The following is a 22139-nucleotide window of genomic DNA, read 5'->3' as shown; positions in this document are numbered from 1 at the left end:
GGTGAAAAGTCAAAGTTATGTAAAATCCACGTTCCAGCTTTTGCTGTGTACAAATTACTGCACTTAGCAATGCAATCCTTTAGGCAACGAGGTCCGCCGTATCCCGGCACATGAACTTATGCCCGACGCTCCAAATGTCATGTTGCATTTAATTATAAAACATTAGAGTTTCTAACATATGTGAAGTATATTAGTCTGATCATAATTGAATTCTTGTATTTTTTTTCATAAAAGAGATTTATGCGGTATAAAAATGTAATATGTAAAAATGGCAGTTCAGGTAGTTGAACAGGTGTGTTAATTAGGATTTCTTTTAATGTGCTTGTGTTTAATTGGCTTTGTTATAATTCTGGATGTGTATTTTTTTTTATATATGTAAATAACAATGTCAATGTATGTACTGAAAAGTTGCGTTGATGCATTTTGTCAGCTCGCAAGCTCTTTGATCCACCAACCCGTTGCCTTTTGTCTATTACGTCACTAGGGTAAAGTTTATTAATCCGGGCACCTTGCTGTACTTTGGAGGCGTGTAAGTTTGTTTTGCATGGGAGAAGAGGGGAGTCGGTGATATGTCGATTTGATACAGTTTATAAACAACGCATAAAAGATTTAAGAGAAGCATACAGAATGGTAAGTATTGAAGTCATAATTTCATTATTTACGTATTAGAACGTGAATTTCTGCAATAGTGCACACTGACAACGGTTTATATTGTCATAAAATGTAAGGCCTAGGGGGTGTTGTTTATATTATGTTCCGAACTTCCATAGTCTACGTACAAATGGCTTTCACGACTCTAATATTTTCATTAATGTCTGTCTTAATTACTTGTTTTCTCCTAAGAAGTAAGCATTGCTTGCACAGAGGCACTGTGACTTGGTGTAAAGACAGAATTTTCTCAGACCAAGTCTGATATTCTCAGACTATTTCAAAATTCCAATGACCTTTAGGTACCAAGACTACAAACAAATAATAATTATTAAATTAATTGTTGAATTAAGACATTATTTTAAAGGGATATCCATTTTGAAATTTTATTTCTGATCTGTAATTATGGTTACAACAATGTAGGCCTACTTTGAAACTTTATATACACCATGTCCAATGTTTTCTCCTCTGTCAATTTTTGGTGGTTTTCATAAAAGATACACTGACCAGGTATATAAGGTAAACATTCCAAGATCTCCTCTTTAAAATGTCATCTCTTATTTTTTTTTCCTGATGAAAATGACATCAGATTATGATTTGGAAATCTCAGACATCTTTTATTTATATATATATTCTCTGAACATCTTGCACGTTTTTCAACATTATCATGGTGGTACTTTTATGTCCGTTGCATGGCAAATCACAGTAAACTTTTTTATCATTGTAAGTCATATAATTTTTCAGTCTGACAAGCATGGGGGTGAATCAAACTATAACAAAGGAAAAAATTACGGAATCTTTTCATAATAGCACAGAATGTTGTTTAAACCCTGGGGTATTTAAATAGATAATATTAATGAAATATAAAGCAAGAAATAATACAGGTATATTTAGGGACAGAGTAATTAGTGCACTATAATTATTGATTTTATTTCAACCTATATTTGATTATCAACCAATTAATATTGATATAGAGTTTGATAATATTTTAAAAATGGGCCCATGAGAAATGAATTATGTTAATTTAATTTTGTGTATACAGTTCATTTTTTATAGGCCTATTAGTTAGTTCATGTGAAAAAAAATCCCAGTTAACAAACGTTGATATAGCATATTATAATTCCTATCATGTACATGTTGATTTTTTTTTTCATTTAAGCCAGGGTTTGGGGGGGGGGGGGGGGGGGTTACCAACCCATTTTGATGTAAATCGTTTGAGAGATGATGTATGTGGTTCAAAAAAAGTTTAGATTAAATAAATTGGATAGAATTACATTATTGCAGCTAAGATGAACCCATTGTGCAGTGCACTGTCTATGTAATGTATGCACTGTCATGTTTATGTAAATTGTATCTATCTCTGATGCTAGTGATACTTCCAGTGATTGATCCATGTAGAAATAAAAAGGGAGTATTTATAAAATGAAGAATAATCTTGAGCAACTGAACATACCAATTACTGAAATGTTGGAAATTCTAGATTTTGAAATTCAGCAAGGATATAAAGTGTCGTGACGTGTTGTTGAGAAATTTGCAATTAAGAAGACTTTCCAAAAGTGGTGAAAATCCTTCACAGAAGACTTGAATTTGATTACCAAAGTGATTAATGATTTAGCACAGTTGAGGGAATTTGTAAATAATGTAAATGAGAAGTGCATGGTTTATAAACAAGCTTGATTGTCAACAGACGTCATTACACAGTTACAAGGTCAGAAATAAAAACCTCACCCATGGGATATATGAAGAAAAGGGAGAAACAAGCGTCACAATTACTAATTACATAACACAAACTTTTGATGCTGAATCCATAGTGCTCAGTTTTTCAAATTTTCCTTGTTTTTATGATCATTAAGAATTCTCATGTAAAGTGCATTTGACAGCTACTGAATTAACATGTATGTACAGTGTTTTACACAGTTGAATACATTGAGAGACTCTTGACTTACTTTTTGAGGCAAATAAAAATTGCTGTAAATGTCGCACATTCTTCATAAGGCTCTATCAGCTGAAGTAATTTTTTTTTTGTATTTGACTGTATGATTACTTGTATTTTGTATTATGTATGTATAGAATATGGATTGTGCAGCTAGAGTATTCTGTACATTTTGTAGGCATTTATTGCAGCAGTACCATTGCCATTTTGAAGAGTGAATAATTTTGCTAAAACTGCAGATAGGCACACAACTAACAGCATTCTAGTTGCTTGATATCTACATATCAAATCAAAGGATTCAATAAATTCTCTGTCAAAAGTCAACCACCTGGTTAAAAAACACTTCATGCAGATGTACCAGAAAATAGTTAAACTACAAGAATAAGTAATGTGCATTGCAAAATGGTGCAAGATAACTGGAAAATGTATTTGTACCTTTGCTTTTCTGTGGCATAAATGATTATCTATATTGATACTGATACAAGTGCTATTGTAGCTTACAATGCACAGATATCTGGATAATTATAATCATGGGACTGTTTATCTGCGATTTTATTGACGGTATTTTATGTAGATAGTACAGATTATGGACCATTGGATTAGGTCGGAGGGTACCTAACCAGAGGTCGTTATCTCCACAGATGGGAGGAGTGGATAGTGGTAGGATTTTCATTTTCAGTGTCCTTTTTGTTCAGAGGAAATATTAATAGGGATTACAAGATTTCTTTCCTGAATGAGGTAGCCTGCTGTTTTTTGAAGTTGGTGATGTGATGTGAGAGAGAGAGTAGAAGGATTTGGGGGTCAGACAGCGTAAAAGGTTTTATCTGTGTAATTAGGTTATTTAAGATAATGCAAGGATGTTGTCATGTTACAGCTTGCCTTGATGTAGAGAGGAGTGTAGGCTACAGTGATAAATTTTTATTACTTACTATGTTTAGATTTGTTTAATGGAGTTTAATTGTATTGTAAATGAATTTAAAGGTTGGACTAGGTAGTAACAGTATCACAAATGTGGGCTATTTATCCCAATAAATGGTTGCAATAGATATAACTTCATTTTCATAATTGATAACAACCAGATAACAAATATGATATGTAAAATTTGACATTTGACTTTTTATGCATTTACATCTAATTTGATCATACCTGAAATCAGTGTAAGCTTTGGTTTTCTCCTCGATAGAAAGAAGAGATAATATGTTACTTGTATTTGTAAATCTTTAATGTACATTTTAACTCTGTAATTAGAAGATTTTACTTTGAACAGAAATGAACTGAATTCATCATATTTTCTTTCTTAATTCTTATAGTTTTGACCACTCTGTCCAAATTATAGCTGAATTCCCACCACACAAGACTCTGAAGAGGAAATTCTGTGTATCATTTAAAAATGTCTGAAGAAACAAATGCCACTGAGAGCTCAGTGAAAGAGCCTGCAGTAACTGCTGCCGATACACAAAAGAAGGTTGTCAAAAAACCCTCCTTAGGTAAATACTGAACAACATTACAAAAATCACTCAACTCTGTCTAACTAAATATGTACACGCATCCTGTAATCATCCACATGTGTACTTTCAACAGCAACAAATGAAAGTTGTCAAAAAAACCCTCCATAGGTAAATACATCAAAAATGAATCTAGAAAGGGGGGGGGGGGGGGTCAGGCAGGGGGGTTTGCCCCCCCCCCCCACTCCAAAAAATTCAAATTTGCTGAAAATATACCTTTGGACCCTCCCCCCTCCCACAGAAAATTTTTCAGGAATCCACAGATGTACACATTACAGTCAAATAATCACTAAACTCTTTGCATCCACAATTCTACTTTCTGTTACAAGTACATATGCTTTCTGGTTTGTTATTGTATGTGATACCATTTAAATACCATACGTAATAGAAAAAAAAAGATTTAAAAATAAAGAATTCTTCCTGTGTGTCAGGTGATAGGTGTCCATGTTAAATACAGTGTATGTGTGTCAGAGTCATGATTGCATGTCTCTTTTGTGTGAAGAGAATGTATGCTGAAGGGAAAGGTGCTTAGTCACAAAATGAACTCCATCTTTCGTTTGGTTACTGACGTAACATCATGTAAGTAACACAGCAGACATCTGAAAGAATTTACGGATTTCATTTGTCATTGTTAGGTCAGTGAGTTTAGGTAGCAAATGAAAATTAAGGTGTAAATTTGTCATGTTCTATCTTTTCAAATATTTGTTTTCACAGGAAAATAAGCAATTGAGTATAGACTGGATTTGAGAATTTATTTTAAAGTCTTTGTTGAATTTGTTGAAATGTGTGTAGCTATAAATTACTGGTACATATTCATCTACCAGTTAAATACATGGTATCCTTTTGTTATTTGACAAAAATACATCATTTTATTTTCAACACAACAGTTTTATCTTCCTGATATTTTAATTTATATTTTAGATCCCAAAAATGACCCCTATAGATTTAAAGGTGAAGGGGTGGTGTTTAACGCTAAGCTGATCGGAGCTAGTGACGTTCCTGAAGCCCGTGGGGACAGGATGTGTCAGGAAACGATTTTGGCCCAAAAAATGGCTGTGAAAACTTCAGGTCAGCATAAGCAGAGAATCATCATCAATATTTCAGAGGAGGGAATCAAACTCATTGACCTTAGAACAGCTGTAAGTGTAACAATCACCATCAGGTTTTAGTTGTGGGGGATGGTTAGGCTTTGATGGACAGTTTCCTTGTTTGATTTGTGTGTTGCATTTGATATTAATCAATGTGTTATCACACAGCTGGGTATTTTTAGGCTTATACAATATGTTTACTATTGAATGGTATCCTTTGTTTGTATTTTCAGACATTATTACATCATCACCCTGTGCACAAGATATCTTTCATCTCAAGGGATGTAAGTGACAGAAGGGCATTTGGTTATATCTATGGGACAGAGGAAAAAACACACAAGTTCTTTGGAATCAAAACGGAAAAAGCGGTGTGTACACGTAGGATAGATTATATAACAACTTCATTCCTCTTTTAAGGAATATTGCATTTGTACACATAAAGCATAGCATGTAGATACAATATATGTTTAAATCTAGGGAATGTATGATTTATTTTATGTACAGTTGAACTTCGATATCTCGAAAACTGACATCTCCAATACAATGAATATGTCAAAGTGATTTGTAAGTCCCAACCACTTATTTTTTAAATAATTTACATTTGATATTCAATGTTAGCTCATATGAGAATAATCTTTGAAATGTTTACAGGCAGAGAATGTGGTATTGGCTCTTCGGGATCTGTTCCAAGTGGTGTATGAAAACAAAAAGAAAGAGATGGAGGCTGCTAAAAAACAACAGACAGAGCCCACAGATACGGCAACTAAAGAAGAAACCCCACAAACCGGTAAATCGCCTTATACTGCCACAAAATTACTCTTTTAGTATTGGTATTCAGCTTTGAAAAGTTTGAAAATAAAGAGGCTCTGTGCAATATTTATTTTTTCAAACACGTAACCAATGTTAAGATTTTGTCTGTTAAATATTTACATTTATTGTGCAGTGATTGGGAAGGACCTGCGCCACGCGCCATAGTTGCATTTAAGAGAAAAATGGCGCATTAAATCAATTACTCTAAGCGCCGAAGTGCGCATTCAAATTTCTCATCGGTAATATAAAAGGTTTTAGCGATATCCGCTGGAAATTTACTCTGTACAACTTACCTAATTGTTTTTTAATACATTCGTGTTGAAACAAAGAATTTCATTGGTCTTGTTGGTAAAACAGAAATAAACAACTGATAAAACATTTTCACTTATTTATGCGTGGTCTTAAACAAGATCATTCCAGAATTTCCTCCGAAAGAGAAGTTGAAGTCATCCAGTATTCTGAGTTCTCAGTAATATAAACTAACCCCAAATGCAGTAAAATGATGATTATCTAATTGAAAAAGATGTTTTCACAGCCTCAATTAATCCCTGTTGTGATTATTAAAACTTGTGACTCAGGACTGCCTTATCATGCTTATCGTTAGGAGTTATACATACGGGTGATGCAACCACACTGTGCATTGAAAATTACAACCGATGTTTATTAATTTAAGTGTTGATACTACAATTAGTTGTAACTTGTAATTAGTTAATAACTCGCAAAATTAATGTTTGAATAATTTAGAATAAAAACTGTTTCCCTACAGTGATCTTCAAAATTTGAAAGATTCTCTACATAACGGTAATAATTGGGTCAAAGGGTTTGACTTATACCTCCAAAAAAAACCAGAAGTACAGAGACTGATTTATTTATCATTTAGCAAACATCATTATAAAACATTGCATATAAACACATCAAATAAGTGAAATTTAACCAGTTGGTTAAGTTTTTAAATGTTTTAGAAGTTGTTTTGCTCTAGGTTGGTCCTTGGTAATTTCAATTTTATAAAATGGCCCCAGTGAATAAATAGATGGCCCTTTCATTATGAAAATGGCCCATTAAAATTAATAACTGTGGGGCCATAGTCCCATTGACATTTTTGGCCTTCCCAATCACTGATTGTGGCTATTGACTCTCAAAATAATGTATTTGACACTTGCCATATTGTAGAGCTCAGATAATTATTTCTTTTAATATTTATGATATTTAGTTGAAATAATGTACTGTGTCTGTTTATCTCGTAGTTGTGAAGCTTGGAGGAGATTTAACTGCTGAGTCATCCACAGATGATGAACCAACATCGAAGGTAAGCAAAGTGTGGCATAGAATGTTTACCTGGGGTTTTGTATTTTTGTGAAAGAGAAATTTGGAAAGATTCCTTGCTGCAACAGCTTGTCAGATATGACCATCCTCCAAAAATTAACATGCAGATATACACTGTATAGATTATGCTATCAAAAGGAATCCCTGGATTGTATTAATTTTAAATTTTAAGTTTTTACATTGATATTGTATAAAATCAATAGGAAACACTAAATGAAGATGAAATAGATGAACCTATATATGAAGTAAGTTTTTGTTTAATACACTGACTAGTAGAGACTTAGTTATCAAATGCATCTAATATTTTAGTAAAAGTGTGTGGCTACTGCTAATCTATCCTATGTTTTATTTGCAATTAACTGTTCTTCTTTTTAATCTCTTTAATCTTCTTTTTAATGTTTTCCCTGAGATGGGGGGGGGGGGGGGTACATGGAAAGGTGGTTAATGATTAAGAATGAGATCTAAAAAAGAAATATAATTGTAAAAAGTTTCATCAAAATCCATTTCTTAAATTATAATTGGAAAGGATTATGTTAAAAATATGCAGTTTTTAAAAAAAGTATCAAGTTATTTCTTGATACTTTTCATGATTAAAAATGAATTAAAAACCTGTAAATTGTTGTTAGCATGGACAATTATAAGTGTATCTTTAGAACACCTGCGTGAATCTTGTCACACCTGAGCTACTTCATGACCTGACATTGAACTTCATGGTACATTAGATTATTCAGTCTGATCTAACGAGCTAGTAAAGCTTCCTCAGATTTTGTGATTTGTCACTCACTTTGCTTTTGAAGTTACTTTAGTAAGATATTGAATGTTATTTGTTTAATTAACAGGCATTATTTCTAACAGAACTGCTCAAGTTTCTCTTCTTCCTTTAAATCTAACTTTACTGATCAAACTGTTGAAATTTAAACTAACATGGATTGTATTCGAACACCCTTCAATAGCTTCTAAGTTCTAACACTTTTTAGTGTTTTGTAATGCTGAGAACCAAAATCTGTAGAATGCAAATATATATATTAAAGATGTTAATGAAAACAAACTCTCTGGCTGCCATATTGTCATCTATTTCTAGCATCTTGCTTCTACAGAAATTGAAGGCAACCACATTGCTTGTTTTATCCAAAGACAGTCTGTTGTTCTATTCCGAGGCTAAACAAAATGAATTGTTTGCACTATAAAATTAATTCAATTTCATTTGAATCAGTGTCATTGTTCATATAAAAATGAAAAGATGTGACATGAAATTAGTGTATTGGTACCTAGAAATTAGTCTTATGAATATTTCAAATAGAAAATTAGATTTGAAATTGTTTTTGTTTTTTATGCATAATGATTAGAGATCAGTTTTTGTAGAATGTTTCTAGTATCAATTTCCTTATTTTTTCCTAGTACTGGTAGTCATATTTAATTGATTGATTATTAAATATGTTGATTACTGTTTTTATTGTTAAAACTACTTTTCTTGTTGGATTTTGTTATATAATAATTATGATATCTACCGATACATTCTATTGGTCAATTACAGGGTTGTACTGCACTCTGGTGACTGTTTTAAATGTGACATTCTGCTGTTTTTGACAGGTTCCCCCTAACAATGGACCAGTGGAGAAGGAACCCACAGATTTGTTTGCTCTGCAGACTGAGATAGTCAGCATTGAACAAGTAATGGACAAAAACATTAAAAAATCTTTGTATGACAAAGTAAAAATTGGTGTTTCATCATCTCTCATATGTTGACATATTCTTTGTCTCTTGTACAGGGCATAAAACAGATCAACAAGATGGAGTCTCTGTTTGATGACTTTTCTGCCCCACCCACCTCTGCACCAGCAACCTCATCTGCATCCTCCACCACATCTTCAGATCCTTGGGGAAGTTCAACAGAGAACACAACCTCAAACAAATCAGCAAGCTCAGACCTGGATGAACTTAATCTATTCAGCAATGAACCGGCCCCTGTAAAGAAGAAGGATGACATCATGAGCCTGTTTGGCCCAGGTGGTCAGCCTGGATTTGGTGGTCCCCAACCACAGCAAATGTTTGGTGGTCCTCAGCCTGGTATGGTGGCACCACAACCAGGGTATGGAGCCCCTCAACCAGGCATGGGAGGGCCACAGGGATTTGGAGGACCACAGCCACAGCAAGGGTTTGGAGCATTTGGACAACCAGCAACACCGTTTCCACCAACTTCCCAACCAAATCCATTTGGTGCTCAGCAAGGGGTATATATGCATATTTAAGCATGTATAAACATAACGATGAATTTGAGTTATTAGAAATTTTAATTCAATTGAAAATATCTAATTGAAACTCAAGAATGTTGAATATGTACATGAATAGTACACTGTTGATATAATTTTAGGGAGGATTTGGAGGTCTTGCACCTCCACCAGTTCCCCAAAGGCAACAGAGCACTCCTAATCCATTTGGAGGGCAACAACAACCAGCTGCAGCTCCTCAGCAACAGAACTTTTCATTGTTTGATGAACCTGTTCTGGCTCCAATGAAAGTTGAAGATCCATTTGCTGCTCCAGCAAAATCTGCACCCGAGAAAAAAGATGCTTTTGCTGACCTTTGTAGCATTGGCACAGCAACTACAGCCAAGTCTCCAAAAGACTTGTTTGCTGCACGCAATGCTCCTCCAAAAAAATCTATAAATGATATGATGGGGAAAACACCTGATACAGGTCCACAGCAGGCAAGTGATCCATTTGGAAATGTTGATGATACAAGTCTTCCTGCTGCCGTCGATTTTTCCTCACCATTTACATGTAAATCATCAGACCCATTTGACACTTCCTTTCTCAAGTCTTCCCCTGCTGTAAATATTCAACCCACCAGTGCTTTAAATGTGTCTGCTTCTAGCAATTGCACAGAGGAATTGACTCTGAATCAGAATTGCTTTGAAAATTCTGAAGACTTTGATCTGCCTTCACCGCAAGGACCACCCCCTCCCTTGCCAAATGACCCACCCCCACCTGCACCCCCACCCAGACCAGTTTCTTCTCATAACGGACATTCAGTCTCTTCCATGCCTCTTCCTCCCTCAAGAATCTCAGAAAATGTGCCAAAAACTGTGTCACCTTCATGCAATTCACAAACCATTAACGGTAATACTCCTGTTCCACGGCCTCGACCAAGGACGAATATTACGCCATCACTACCCCCTAGAAACAATGTCAATGCACAGGAAGCACCGCCAACAGAGCAAAGCACCAAAAATTCTCACTCGGATTCTTTCAGCAGCTTTACTATAGAGGATCCATTTGCAACAAATGATCCTTTTGCAGACGCTGATCCTTTCTGTTCGGATGGATTCGGGTCATCTGGTTTTGACAGTTTAAATAGTAGTGACCCATTTGCATCATTTTCTAGTCCAATGAAAGATGGCTCCAGCACAAAAAATGGAGATTTTGTGAGTGATTCCAGAAATGATCCATTTGCAGTGTTTGATAGCTCTTTTGGAGACTCGTTTAATTTTAAAGGTGGTAGTTTAAAGAAAAAGGGTCATCGAAAATCTAGTGGTGGTAAACCCATGGTAAGTAGGAGTAGGAAAGTTGTAGTTTGTGTTTGCAGTGGCTGATATCTTAATGCTTTGTCGTTACTAACAACTCATAACAGTAACAACCACAGACAAGTTTCTGATTGTATCAAAATACTTATTTTATAGTACATGTACCGGTATGAGTAAAAGCTTAATACTACTATTTTATTTACTAGAATGATGATTTTACCATTAATAACTAATAAAAAATTAACTTCTGATATGATAACATGGTTGCTTTTACTCATCAATAATGTACCGGTAACTAAAATTTGAGTTTTTGTTTTATTCTTGCATGTAGTTTTGATATAATGCTTAATTTTCATGAGCTGCAAAACAGAATTTTTAGAAAATCAAGTAATACATGTGTACATTGCAAACAAATCTGGATGTAAAAGAAGGAGTAACAGCTAAAGGCACATTGTGAAAATACATCTAATATAATTTTTGTACATGCCTCACATGTAATTTGTTTAAGGTTCCTCGACACATCAAAATTTTATTTTATGGATCGATAGAGAATCTTTTTTGAAACATGATTCCACAAAACAGAGATCAATATCGGCTTTCAGTTATTTTATACGAATTTTTTTGTATTTTTTCAGTGAAATAGGAAAAACTGTTTGGCAGACAAACAGAATATATTAGAGCTTTAAACTTGTTGTCAATTAATGTGTAATATAATTATAAATAAATTCATGCCAAAGATCGTTTGGTCAAGTGTTTAATTTTTTAATTAAAAAAACATTTCTGAAAATCAAAATTGTAATTCTTTAATATCTTTTTAATCTATGGATAAAATTTTAAAAATAACATATAGTCACATAAACTATTTACTAAACAATGATATTTTACAAAGAAATTGAAATGAAAATGCGAAATTTTGGAAAAATTGCTATTTATCAAATTTTAACCGATCCCGATTGAAAAAAACTGATCCTGATCAGAATTATTTTAAAATTGAAATTTTACAAATAAACTGCAGTTTTTTTTCTAAGTAATTGATATAAATTATAAAGTTAGTAAAGGACGAAACCATTTTACAGCTAAACAACCTGAAATTTTTGCAAAATTCTGATTCATTCTAACTTTATGTGATTTCGTTCGGGATCAGTTTAATTACGATCGGGATCGGTTCGATTTTAAAATTTTCCATTTTTTCTTTAATTTCACTATTTGGTTTCAATTTCTTGTTGAAATATGTTAAATGCGAGTAACAGTTTATCTGCAGTTTTTATCCATAGATTTAAAAAATATCTACAATCCTTTTTTTTTCATTTTCATAAATATTTTTTTTACAAAAATATTTCAAAGTTTATCTGGCCGTTTTTGATATATATTTATAGATAATTGTATTGTGCAGTAATTGATAACAAATTTTTAGCTCTAATATATCTTGTTCGCAGCTAAAACGATGTTTCCGGTTTCTATCAAAAAATACAAAAAAATTCATATAAAATAATCAGAGGCCGATATAGGTGTCATTTTTGTATAATCATTTCTCAAAAATGATTCTTCATCGATCCATCAAATAATGCATTGGTGTGTCGAGCCACCTTAATATGCTTTATTTTGATAATTTTACCAGTAATTTTTTCTTGCCTGCTTCTCCCTGCACTGAATTATTCTTTATCATATTTTATTCTACCCTATCTTTTATTGAATATTATGCACTTGTCTTAAATTTTATTCTTTTTTATTATGTATGTTGTTTTCATTTCTCATTCTCCAATTTTGAAAATGCTGTGGAAGCATTAAAATTCAAGGGGACCAATTTTCGTGGATTGCCTAAATTTTACAGGTTTGTGGGGATGTAATTTTGTGTATTATCTTATACCTACAAAAGGAAATAAACTTATAATCCAAATTTATTTTAAATTATTGGAGGATGTTAATTCCTGGATGAGAGATACCCATGAAATCCAAGAAAATTTAGCCACCAAAATATCTAATGATTCCACAGTACTCAAAATTGGTAAAAAGAAAAAATTCATTTGGAGAATTGCATTAATCTGACAGACTATTTTCAGAAAAAAAATATAATAGAGATATTAATATTTAGAAGGTGAATGTAATGTTTTTCATTACCATCAATAACTTGTACTGGTACCTACTTACATGTATACTGAATACAGGGTTCTTTTTGCCCCATTTTTTTTTTTTTTTTTTTGCCTTTCTTTGCTTGTTCATGGTTTTGCCCTCTTGAATTTGCTCAGACAGTTTATGATAAAAACTCTTTCTAATTAACACAGTAAAGAATTGTATTGAATTTGCCCAGGCTTAAATTCGCCTGCTAACAATGATGGCAGAATGAGCAAAAATATAACTAAGGGCAATTGATTCTCTGCATACAGTATGTATTATCTATCAAATGTAGAGAGGTCATTATATCACCTTCAAAAAGGCAGTAAATTAAATAATAATGTACTCTAAAAATGTTTAGGTATTATTTTCATACAGAAATGTATAACCTTTCAGAAGTTGCATACCATGATATATCCTTGTGGGCTGTGACATCAGTCAGATTAAGTTTTGTGAAGGGTAAAACCAAGGTTATATTCTTCACCAAATATGCTATCTATAAAATGTTTTAATTCAATACACATTTGAGTTTAAATATTATGATACATGAGCTTTTGTTACCCCTTTCAATATTTCATTTGAATCTTTATGTTAATTCATAAAGCAGTGTTTTTTTTCTTGGAGATTTAAGGTTGCCTTTTCAATTTTTTGTAGCCTGCAGCCGACCCCAATGATCCTTTTGGATTTTTGGTAGCATCTAAACCAGTCCAGAATGGCTCTGTAAGTTTTACTAACTTGTTCTGATATACTTTTACTGCGGATTGTTGTTATAAAATTTGGTTTCCATTTTGAATCCATTTTTAAGGAGGCTGGTTGGTCAACAAATTAACCATCAGATCTGCTTTAAACTTAAACAAAAGATATTTATCATTTTCCTATATCTTTATACAGTGCTCTTTTTCGTAGGAGATTTAAATAGTCTAAAAATGGCCACGACCATCAAGCCCTCCTAAAACTGCTTATTTTAAGTGTATTACATAAACTTGTAAAAGTATCATACATGCTATTCTTTATACTTCTGTGCCAGCTTATTATCTTTCTGTGGTATGTGTGCTTGCAGCAGCTACGCTTAAATTATGCAGATACAAATTTAATTGGCATTACTTGTGAAAAATCAGTGTGCATACTGGCGTGCGACCAGTTCTTGCCGGGTACCATTTCTCGCAGTATATTGTGACGTCAATTTTCGTATATAATTTTATGTGTTGATAAAATGACGTCACAATGTACTGGCGAGAAATGGTACACGGTGAGAACTGGTTGCACGCCAGTATACTTAAAAGCTTTTTATAAAAAAGGAAGGTGAAAATAAAGGCATTTATATATAGCAAAGCTTTATCTTGGCTTGTATCCTAACCTCTGCTTTCTATTATTTTACAGTAAATGGATTTTAACCTTAATTTTGTGTAGGAACCAATATATGCAACAGTCAATAAAGTTAAGTAACGTCGAGTGATGGATGACTGGACAATCTACAAAAACCTGCTGTGATGATGTCATCATCGATGATGTCACAACATTAAAGTGCTCTTCTGCTCTGTGCTTCATTCAGAAAAGTAATATATAAACAATATATATATAGATATATCGTCACGTGTCAATAATGATTTGTTTTCCTTTTGTGATTGTTTTTACACAGTTTACTGCTTTGTTACTGTAGAATATAATGATTGTGTTACTTTGTTCCTTTGGACTTGTTTGGAGCAATGATGATTGGATTCATTATATTGCTTGTTGGTTTGTTTGCAAGATTTTAAATTATGATGAGCCTGTTTACAAACAAAAGAATATTGATGCTTAATGCATCATTGTGAAATTACCAACTTGGAGATTAATACCTGTTTGTTTTTCCTTGAAGGTTTTTATTATTTATTTTTTTTACTGTTATAGAAAACCACGTGTATATCATCATTGAAGTCAGAAAATTATTTAAGATTAACAGATTTTAAAATTATGCAAAAGATATGGTATTTGGAGTTAAGAGCATCTTTTATTCTGTATGAAAAGCTCTTATTTTTAAAGCTTTATTGTTTCATTGAAATTACTTGCTATTTATCAACAAGAAAGACTGTTTTGCCATTCTTCATGAAACCATTGGGGGGGGGGGGGGGGGGAACAACAAATATTTCCTTCAATTCAAAGAGTAGTTTGTAGCATTTGAAACCGGTATTTTAACTGTGATATATGTGATTTCAGTCCTGAAGTAGGATTTTGACAAGTGACGGCACGGTTGTAGTTTTTCATCTTTGATATAAATTATCAGTATTTGTAACCATTATGCATTGTTTATTAAATAGACCCAAGATTTTAAAAGAATTTTATTTGCAAGTTTTATTAGTCTACAGACAGCATTTTTCAACCACCTAAAGTACACTGTCTTCCACTCATTTTACCGAGATAAAGAACAATACTCCTTACTGCTGAAAATTATGCATGTTTGTTCAAGAATTCAAGTGCAATATAGTAGTGTTTAGATTATTAGATCATTATACATATGCAAGTATATTTGTTTATTTTTTGTGGTTTGTTGCAAGGTTCCTTTTGTTTGAGAGCTCAGAATTTTGATCCCTGTTACAAGTTTCATATGTGCAATAATAAAGATATGTATTGTTGCTACTCATTTTAACAGAAAGCACGCCTGTAGTACAATAAAATATATGAAAGAATTCTGAGCGTGTTTTTATTTTTCATTGAAATGGTATGAATATTGGCATATTTGGCACCTGTGTTGAATAATTTATCAACTGTGCATGCAAAGTTAAAATTATCAAACAAACATGCCTTTGGAATAAAATATACAACTATACTACTTCAGGGGAAAAAATACGAATTACAAATACCAGTATACATGTATATGCAAAGCTTGGAAAACTAGATTGATATGTGTATACAAAAATTATTACTGTTTTCATTCAAAGCCAAAGATTCCTAAATTAAGATTACAATATTTTAAATGTCATGAGCATATATACCCAGTTTAATAAGAAAAGGGTTCTTGAATATTGAATGGACAATATTAAGTCTGCTGGTCATAATGTGACAGTCTGATCGGTTTGAATATCAGCACCAGATAGCTTAGTTCTTGGAGCACCTGACCAGAGATTCAGGGGGCCCATGTTTGAATCCTGGTCTGATCAGTCAATTGTTTTCCCATCCCATTATATTTGGTGCTGTGCAAACCCCTAGAACTAATAGGTTAACTCCTGCCAGAGGAAGAACCTGGGGTGGACTTCGAGGGCATAGATCACTTAAAGGGGGAGGAATGTGATGGTCAGACTGGTACAAATACCGACGCTAGATCTACACAGTGTACATTAAAGGCAATGATATATTTTGAAACCTGTGAGGAAATTCAGTTAACTGTAGATGTGCAGATGCAAATTACTGTAATTATGCTACTGAGCAATGTACCGTATATAAATTGTTATTGATGTCCATTCTCACCTAAACTACCCTGCCCTTTCTCTCGGTGTTGACTTGAAAACAAGTTGTCTCAAAGATTGTAAGAACATAGAATAACTATTTTATCAGATCTTATATTACACTTATTACTATATAGAAATGTATTGCATATCTGAAATTATCAATTCTCTTTCATTATCACCTTCAAATGGAGCAACTTGATAAAAAAGTACAATTAATCTTTGCACACTTTGAGAAAAGTGTATGACCTTAAGCAGGTGGAATTTGCAGTAGTTTGATAAGTACTGAACTAGCAATTGATATGAAATACAACCGTCAAGCTATTTTCTGCACCTCTGGGAATATTTTAATGTTTATATAACCAATTTCTGTTTATCCAATAACTTCAATAAATAAGCTGCATTCATTGACACCACCACTTTTCTTTTTTAAAATGTTAGACATAAAAGCATTTTAGTTCTTAGAACAATTAACCTTATAGCTGCAGCTTCAAACCTTGATGCTTTAGTTCTTTCTCATGCAAAGCTTCATCAGATTAAATGCTGTTGCATATATTTTAAATTCTGAAATAAGAGATAAGAAAATTGAGTTATTCCCCTTTTAAATTGTGGACTAAAACCAGCCTGCTGCATTTTGGCAGGGAATTAGAGATTATTCTGGCTTTGGTAATAAGTTTGTTTTTTATGCCAACATTTATATCCAGATTAAATAAATGGTAATTGTAAAGTGCTGGGACTCTTATGCACTCAAACTGCATGTGCTTATAAACTTAGTAACCCGACATTCAACAACAGACAACGTTTAAATATAAAAACCCCACATTTATTCAATTCTCATGAATAATTCATACTTAACAACACATTTCAATTTCAGTAACAATGGAAATGAAAAGATGGGCAACCAAGCTTTGATTTTTTCACATAATTAAGTAAAGCTATCTGCTGAAAAAAAACACATGAATAGAAAATAATAAATAAAGTCCCCAGAGTAGAAAACAATATTCCATCTAACATTAAAACACTCAATTCACACATGCATCCACAATCACGCTTCCCCATTCAGATACAGGCATACTAAGTCAGTTACTCAATCACATTCATAACTGGACGATCATGAGTAATGGAATTGTGTAGTGAGCAATGAAGAGGTATTATGATGTTGCCCAATTGGTCTGTCTATATGCTGCAGATTGTACTCATATATCCTAACACAGCTGGTGCATTATAACTCATCCTTCACTTTATCTTCATCATCCTGAAAAAAAGATTAAGAGAAAATTAATACTTGTTAGAAATTATCACAAGAGGATGTACAATTAAATACATGCAAAACTTATTTCCAGTTTCGAAAGATTAATTTCTGGTAATTTAACAAACCTTCTTCTCATCATCATCATCACCACCCTCTTCATCATCGTCTTCATCATCATCATCTTTTTTGTTCTTGTCTGTAAAACAATGAAAGACATGTCATTAAATAATTGTAAATTGAATCATTCTGGAACTAAAATTTGGACCTTCTTTTAGTGGAAGTTGCTTTTAGTAAATCTTAAATTCATACCTTCTTCCTCTTTCCTCTTCTTCTCCTCCTCTTCCCTCTTCTTTCTTTCTTCCTCATCCTGTTCATCCTTCATCTTCTTTTCTGGATCTTTTGTTGCTCCCCATGTTGCTTTGCCAACCTCCTCAGCATGTTTTTCATCATCAGTGACCAAGATGTTATCAAAGATTGTTCCTGATTTCACCTACAAAAATCGCCAACATATCGTCTTCATTTAACTATCAAAGATATACACATCTTTAAACTGTGTTCTTAACATTTACAAAATGCAGTCAACAAACTGACTTTAAGTTCCTTACCTGCCAAAGATCAAATCCAACGGCACCAATGTCGTCATATTTGTACAGGTTGGAATCGGGGGTGTATTCTGGGTTATCAATTTCAGGGTGGACCCATTTTCCTTTATAATCAGGGTTATCAATCTGCTTTGGTTTCCATTCTCCCTAATCACAAATAAAATTAAAAAGATTATTAATTTTTGTGTAAAAACAAATTAGATTGGCTGTGTATGCAAGTTAATATTTTTCATTTACAAAATTAATACCATTAAAAAAATACAGATGCATGGCATGAGCATACCTTGTACTCTGGGTTGTCAATCTGGGGTGGCTCCCATTCTCCGTCCATCTCATCATCCCAGTCGTCGGGTTTCTTAGCATCTGGGTCGGGGATGTGCTCAGGCTTGTCCCAGTCCTCTGGTTTCTTGTCATCAGGGTCATCAATCTTTTCACGCTCATCCCAGTCATCGGGCTTCTTGGCTTCTGGATCCTACAGTATCAATTTAAAATGTAATTTCATCAAATAGCGAGGGTTTTATAGTCATTTTTATCGAATTCTTAAATATCTTCTGATTATCTTGAATAAACATGATAATATAAACTTCAGAAACATGTTCCCTAAACTTGGCTTTTCATACATGTCACTTGTGCAACTTTTGTAATATGAAACAGGTGCTCCTGCATAATTCAATCATGACTTTATAAATGTTCAGTTCTCACCTTGATCTTCTTTGGTGGAAGGAAGTCCCAGTCCTCCTCAAGTTGTCCACTTTCTACTTTCTCATTATCGATCTTGACCACATAGGAGTTATCAGGATTGACAATAAGAGTGTACAAGTGAGTGAAGACATCATCTTTACAACGGATTTCTTTCTTGCAAAGCAAGTTCTTTCCTTTGTAGTTGAAAATGACATGAACCTTCTTGGTGCCTGGTCCACAAATATCAGGTCCTAAAAAGAACAGAACAAATGCATTATAATATATTACAATTTCAATTGGGAATTGAAACATGTATTTTATTGGTCTTTGTTATTTTTTACCATTGACGCAGAAATCTACTTACCAAACATAACAAAGTATGGAGAATCTCCATGGAGTTTCTTCTGATCAAGATCTTTAGGGTAAAGCTTGATGTATCCACCCCCACAGTCAATGTTTTGTTCGTGTTTTACTGTGAATTGGATAACCAGTGGTTTCCCTTCATTGCTAAAGGGTTTTTCCAGCTTGGAAGAAATTCCATAGAATTTAGCATCCTGAGATGTCTGGATACCTTTAGGATAAAGACAATTTCAATTTATCATAATGCTAATTGTAAATTCTACACCTTCAAGGCATTTGGGCAAATTAACAAAAATCACAAGGCAAAATGATTAATTAATAAGCATTTAATAAAATTCAACCCAATTGTACTTTTCTTACCCCAAGGAACATAAAGACATGTCAGATCTAAACTTTAACAAGAATTACCTTTATCTTTGTCTGCATCTCCATAGAATTTTCCAGCTGTCCAGGCAAATTTACCCTGGTCTGCTCCTTTAAATGTGGACTCCACCCATCTGTCCCGCCAGCTTTCTGCGATTAGAAATACGATATTTTAATAAATGACAGTCACGCGAAAAAAAAAATGTTTTGGCAAGTAGGTATATGCACATGTTTAAAAAGTTACATTTCTAAGTAAATATCCACAAATTGCATCTAAATGAAAATTCCACTGTTAATTTAACGACAAATTTTCAATTTTTCGACATATATATATATAACATAAAATTATCACATAACATGCTTCTCTGTAATTTCAACTTTCATTGATCGGCTTTCCATAAAATAAAACTGCATCTTAATAGCAGAATGTTTCCAAGCAAAGAATGTTATTACCTGAGTCGAATTCTTCCCTGAAGAACTCTGTTGGGTCTGACAGGACAACTCCCACCAAAAGGAGCAAACAAACACACGTTTTCATCTTGGACGTGTCCTCTGCAATAGTGATGTTGGTAGTGTAAATGCCGGCTTGTACCACGTGACTCGACAGATGGAACAGTTTCATTGGTCCACATTGCAAAACTTCAACCAATTAAACCCCACCACGCGCAGGGCGATCGAGAGATCGGTCAAAACCGGAAGATTTTTTGCTAATACGTTGCGATTGGACGAATCTTTAAAACTTTTCGCGCCATGTTTCAAATTAAGATATATTCACCAATTAGTTAGACATATCAGCATATTGATAACATATTCAATGATTTTTTTTAAACAAAAAGAAAAAAAAAGTTATAATATTTTCAAACATAAATGGTTAAGATAGCGATATACTACACAGATAAAGCAGATAAATTTTAAAGCTTGAAGCAAAATGAAAGTTGGGGGGGGGGAATCAGAAATCTGGACAAGGTAAAAAAAAAAAAACAATTCCCAAAATCATGAAAATCCTAATCCGTGGGAGAGGGGGGAGTAAACCAATTAACTACCAATTTTTTTCCCCCCAAATCATGAAATTCCTTATCCGTGGGGGTGGGGGGTATTTTGTTAATTATGTTTGCTGCGAGAAAAAGTGGGGGGTTGACCCCTCCTTCATGCTATGTGCCTGATGGTTAGGTCTAACTTTGCAAAAATAGTGCTTAGCCATCCCCCTTCCGACGTCTGTGCTTAGTTACAATGTGGATCAGTTAATCATCTGTACATCCTGTTAACATCAGATTAGTACTGTAGTGTACTAGCTGTAATTATTGATATTCACATCAGAGGTAAAACAAAACATGTTATTAGAATAAACCCAGCGTAGTTTTATGCAGTAGTTGATATAAATAATCTCGGCTACCAATTTTAAGCATATTTCAAACTTGAGATTACAAGCGTATTCAAATATCAGTTTCATACTTGAACCTTTATAGACAATTATATAATATAAAACAATAAGAGTCTGTAGATCTATACATAGAACTAACTAAAAAAGTACAACCTCTACAAACAGTTTTGTTATTGATAAAACTCTAACTCTTGTGACACTGTACAAAATAAATGCACGTATCATCGTTTTGAAAGTGGTTGGGGGGGGGGGGGGGCAGACTCATTCGAAAAATCCTGACAAGTTAAAAAATACCCCAAATTTTCAAACAAAATAATGAAAATTCTTATCCGTATTGGGGGGGGGGGGGGGGTAGCGTAGTGTACCTAACTTCAAATTTTACTGTTACTTTCCTTCCTTTCACTTCAATTATTTATATGCTCCCAAGCCTCATGACAAATCCTCAATCCTAATCCGGGCATGTTTGCAATTTTACTATTATTTTTCTCCCTTTCACTTCAATTATTTACATGCTCCTAATAAACACAACTCCATCTTAATTCACTTAATTATATATGTATGTAAATTGAAGAAAAATGTTTGCTGCGAGAAAAAGTTGGGGAGGGGGTTGTGGAGTGGGGGCCCAGCCCCCGGCCATTCCCGGCGATGCTGTACGTGTCTGTCACAAAACATGATCTTTTGGCTTGTTTGGCTCTGGAATCAGGTTTTTTCATACCGCGCGTTTAGATCAAATTCATGTCATTACATGTACTTGGAAAGTTAATACATCTTTTATTTGGGGTTAGGAATACATGATTTGAATGAAAAATGTACACGTACATGCATTTGTGGGTTTTGGTTTTAACGCGTATAGAGCTCCCGGCCATTTCACAGCTGACATATAACTTTACTGCTATTAATACTGCCTTAAATTACCATAATACTTGTAAAATTTGAATTTTCTATTACGTACTGTACCACAGTATGTGCAACGTGTTGAATGTCAAACGGAAGTAACGATGACTTTTTATGGTGGCATATCTCTGCCCCTTGTGTGCAAGTTATTTTTCTATCAAATATGTCGACATGCAAGATAAATATGTTGACATGCAAGATAATTATGTCAACATATACAACATAACTATGTTGACATGCAA

At 33.6% G+C, this 22139-nt stretch overlaps 2 protein-coding genes across 11 annotated transcripts; one reads left to right on the top strand and one right to left on the bottom strand.

Annotated features, from left to right (window-relative positions):
• The first annotated feature begins 497 nt into the window (after nucleotides 1-497).
• Nucleotides 498-17317, top strand: LOC128167485 (disabled homolog 1-like). 10 transcript variants are annotated; one of them, XM_052833225.1, is made up of 12 exons: nucleotides 498-630; nucleotides 3892-4068; nucleotides 5008-5225; nucleotides 5408-5542; nucleotides 5826-5961; nucleotides 7229-7290; nucleotides 7511-7552; nucleotides 8898-8978; nucleotides 9077-9538; nucleotides 9679-10854; nucleotides 13597-13662; nucleotides 14353-17317. In XM_052833225.1, exons 2-12 carry the CDS (start codon nucleotides 3972-3974, stop codon nucleotides 14386-14388), a joined length of 2511 nt encoding a protein of 836 aa, XP_052689185.1. In that variant the 5' UTR covers nucleotides 498-630; nucleotides 3892-3971; the 3' UTR covers nucleotides 14389-17317. The 10 variants fall into 10 exon arrangements, with proteins under 10 accessions (XP_052689185.1, XP_052689186.1, XP_052689184.1 ...); XM_052833226.1 differs by lacking the exon at nucleotides 498-630 and adding an exon at nucleotides 2997-3241; XM_052833224.1 differs by lacking the exon at nucleotides 498-630 and adding an exon at nucleotides 2998-3319.
• On the bottom strand, nucleotides 17166-20262 carry LOC128167486 (calreticulin-like). The gene is made up of 9 exons (XM_052833235.1): nucleotides 20076-20262; nucleotides 19668-19772; nucleotides 19264-19470; nucleotides 18921-19150; nucleotides 18502-18690; nucleotides 18222-18365; nucleotides 17926-18106; nucleotides 17742-17812; nucleotides 17166-17619 (listed from the first exon to the last, which is right to left on the bottom strand). The coding sequence occupies exons 1-9, from the start codon at nucleotides 20242-20244 to the stop codon at nucleotides 17587-17589; spliced, it is 1329 nt and encodes a 442-aa protein (XP_052689195.1). The 5' UTR covers nucleotides 20245-20262; the 3' UTR covers nucleotides 17166-17586.
• Between the last annotated feature and the right edge of the window lie 1877 nt (nucleotides 20263-22139).

Source organism: Crassostrea angulata, chromosome 10 (assembly GCF_025612915.1).
Source record: "Crassostrea angulata isolate pt1a10 chromosome 10, ASM2561291v2, whole genome shotgun sequence".
In the NCBI taxonomy this organism is placed as follows: Eukaryota; Metazoa; Mollusca; class Bivalvia; order Ostreida; family Ostreidae; genus Magallana; species Magallana angulata.
The sequence above is the reverse complement of the archived record's forward strand: the minus strand, read 5'-3'. Positions and strand labels throughout refer to the sequence as shown.